The 3,228-nt window shown below is 45.0% G+C and overlaps 1 protein-coding gene across 1 annotated transcript in view; it reads left to right on the top strand.

Moving 5' to 3' along the window:
• The first annotated feature begins 312 nt into the window (after positions 1–312).
• The window catches only part of NWD2 (NACHT and WD repeat domain containing 2), a 164,379-nt gene continuing 161,463 nt past the window's right edge, over positions 313–3,228 (top strand). The window contains exons 1-2 of the mRNA XM_004706352.2: positions 313–412; positions 576–664. Coding sequence (XP_004706409.1) covers positions 313–412; positions 576–664 — 189 coding nt within the window. The remainder of the gene's footprint in view (positions 413–575; positions 665–3,228) is intronic.

The raw sequence follows: 3,228 nt of genomic DNA, 5'->3' as shown, positions 1-3,228 counted from the left end.
AACACAAAGTTTGAGTGAAACTGCTTTCAAGAAAAAATTCACTGTGACCCAAGAGAACCTTGCCAGGTGACGTCACCGGGTAGACTAACTCAGAGCAAATTGCTTGATGCTTGCCTCACAGGAAAAATGCATGCTGCAAAAGCACCACCCAACTGAGCTTTTTGTCCATTGCGGGAGGGGCGGGTACCCTCTCATAGTCCAAAGACCAACTGTTATGGCTAGTGGGCTGTTGGGCATAGAGTCGGAACTGACTAGACAACACCTAACCACAACAAGTTCCGAGCTTAAGGATGGTTTACATGGGCATGAAACATGAACGGCGGTTCCTCGCACAAGACTAACCCTTGGCTCTCCCCCGCCCTCTGGGGACGTAGTGTGGCCCTCTTGGCGGTCTTTGTGGAGTTAAACGTAGGTCTACCCTAACCCCCAGATGTCTTGCTGTACAACAATTCAGCACCAGATTGGATTATAATAATGCATATTGTTAAGGTTTCTTTTTAAAATACTGTCAATATGTTTCTAGAAATACATTTGTGGACACGCTCATTTTTTGTGTGTTTGCTTTTCTGCTGTAGACACGGGAGCAGAAAGACAGGCGCTGAAAGAAAATGTGTACCCCAAACTGAGAGAATTCTGCAGAGAGAACTATGGGCTGGAGTTTCAGGTAAGTGGTGTTCATCTCCTCTGTAATTACCATACATACTTGAATATCAGCCGACCCAAATATCAGCCGAGGCACCCAGTTTTACTGCAAAAACTGCATTTAAAATGTGCTGGAAAGCTCGGCTTCTACATGAGTATTTACGGTATGTCAGCTCAGTTCCTCTAATACCCAGCTTGAGTATTAGAAAGGATAAGTTTTAACCCTGAGAAAAAGCTTTCTCTACAATCTGAGCATAGGTGGCATGCAAGAATGGCACCGGAAGTAAAATGTGTAGCCACCATGATGGCCTGAGTCTTTAGCACCGCCTGAAGTGGTCTGTATTTTTCTTAGAACCGTGATTATTTGCTATCCTAACAGTTTCCACTGTCACCAAAAAATGGTGAAGTTTGCAGAACAGCTACCTTGGATGTTTACGGCAGAAAATCAGGACCATTGTACTGGGTTTTCTGTCAAGGTTTACACAGCAATAGTTTCCCATTCCACAATTTCAGCACCTTGTTCAGTTACGTTGGTTATATTTCTCACTAGGTGTGAATATCCTCTTTATTTCTATTTCACTTCTAATAATCTAGTTTTTCCGCCCACTTACATTCCCACCTTGGTCTTAGAGTGATTCTTGACTGCTTCTGGGGACCAGCTTTGTAAAAAAATAAATATTCTCGAAGCATCCTGGCCCCTGCTTGCCTTCAGGCTGACCTTCAGTTTTTCTGTGCTTTGTAGAATGTTCCTTTTCTTAAGTATTTCAGGGCTCTATCATTCCCACCCATCCACTTGCATCAAACCAAGTCCCACCCATAGGGAGTAGAACTCCCTCCTACTGAGGCTGTAAATATTTATGGGAAGAGATTTATGCTCTCTCGGAGCACGTAGTGCCGTGGTTGTCAACCTTCCTAATGCCACGACCCTTTCATACAGTTCCTCATGTTGTGGTGACCGCCTCCCAACCATAAAATTATTTTTGTTGCTACTTCATCACTGCCATTTTGTTACTGTTATGAATCGGGTGCCCCCTGTGAAAGGGTCATTCGACCCCCAAAAGGGTCACACCCACAGGTTGAGAACCGCTTACCCAGTGGGTTTGAACACAACCAACATAGTCCATTGCTTACCCAACACCACCACCAGGCCTCATGCCATGACAGTTTCTGAGACTGTAACTCTTTATGGGAGTAGAAAGCCTCGTCTTTCTCCCACTGAGTGGCTGGTGGCTTTGAACTCGGACCTTGCTGTTAGCGGGCCAAGGAGTCATGATGCCACTGTTACTATGCCTCTAGGTCTCCTGATTCATTATTAATGCCACCTCCCAAACTGACATTATCCTCCCAATACATAGGAGCTCTGTGTGTCAGTACTAACGTTTGTGACACCCTGGCATTGTCATAGACCTTTGATGTCACCACCTCAGGAAGTGCATGAAGACACGAGGCCTATTTTGGATATCTGGAAATTGAAAAATAAAGGGTTTCTGCAATAGATAATATTATTTAGTCAGCATTTTTCAGCCTTAATGACAATGTAAATCTTAATTCTTCAGTACTATCTCCACTGCACATTGCATTCTCCAGCGGTGACTGTATTACAGGGACTTGTGGAAGAGTGCAAATGCACCAGTGTTAGTGGAAGACAATGTCACATTTCATTTCCTTCCTTTGGGTAAACATTGGATCTTGGTATACCTCGGGATGTCTTCTAATATGCTGTACAGACAAATCGCCAAATGACCTCAATCCCAATGCACAGTGTCCATCAGCAGTAGGTTATTATGACACACACATTGAAGAGCTACTCCTAAGTCCCCATTTGCTTGATAAAGTGTGAGCTAAGATGAAATGCCTTGTCATGAATTCAACATTGCCTTCCCCGAGGAATCTGGTTCCACTGATAACAGCGTCTCCACTGTTACAGAACTTCTGATCTGTCAAAATCCCCGCTCTTCTGGGACTCCACTCCTCTGGTGGGAGAAATGTGTCTGATAATATTAACTCCATTTTCTGAGTCTGTTTTTCTTTGTATCCTGTTTGTCTGAAAAGGGAGGGAATCTTGGGTATCAGAGCAACACCCATAAAACGACGGTGTTGATTCGTGTTAGCTGAAGGGGGAAAGAAGACAGATGCTTTCTAAATTATAGGGAGACACAGCAGAGGACAGAGAAAGGAAAATGGCCAGAAGAGAAGTCCTAAAGGACAAACTGAGGACAGAGCCTATCCCAGGCAGGTGTACAGAACCAGTTAAAGCGATGGTGGCCAGCACCGCAAATGGTGGGGAGAGTAGAGTGTTCAGACCTGAGCCCAAACAAAGCCCTTGCTGAGAGTGAGGTCGGTCTCTAAAATCAGCTTCCACAGGAGGCCAGAGTGGAAACCCAAAGCCCATCAGTAGCCAATTGGACACCTCCTGTCAGAAGGGCCACAAGGAAGAGAAGAGCCAGTCAGGGTGCAGTGTAGCACCAATGAAACACACAGCCTTCCTCTAGTTCTGTAATGCTTCTTCCCTCCACCCCACTCCCCTACACACACACCATGATCCCAATCCTGTCTTACAAATCTGGCTGGACCAGATCATGTACA

Source organism: Echinops telfairi, unplaced genomic scaffold (assembly GCF_000313985.2).
Source record: "Echinops telfairi isolate 266 unplaced genomic scaffold, ASM31398v2 ScPeMD7_7468;HRSCAF=8506_0, whole genome shotgun sequence".
NCBI classification, from domain to species: Eukaryota; Metazoa; Chordata; class Mammalia; order Afrosoricida; family Tenrecidae; genus Echinops; species Echinops telfairi.
Note: the sequence above shows the minus strand (reverse complement) of the source record. Positions and strands in the feature narration are given on the sequence as shown.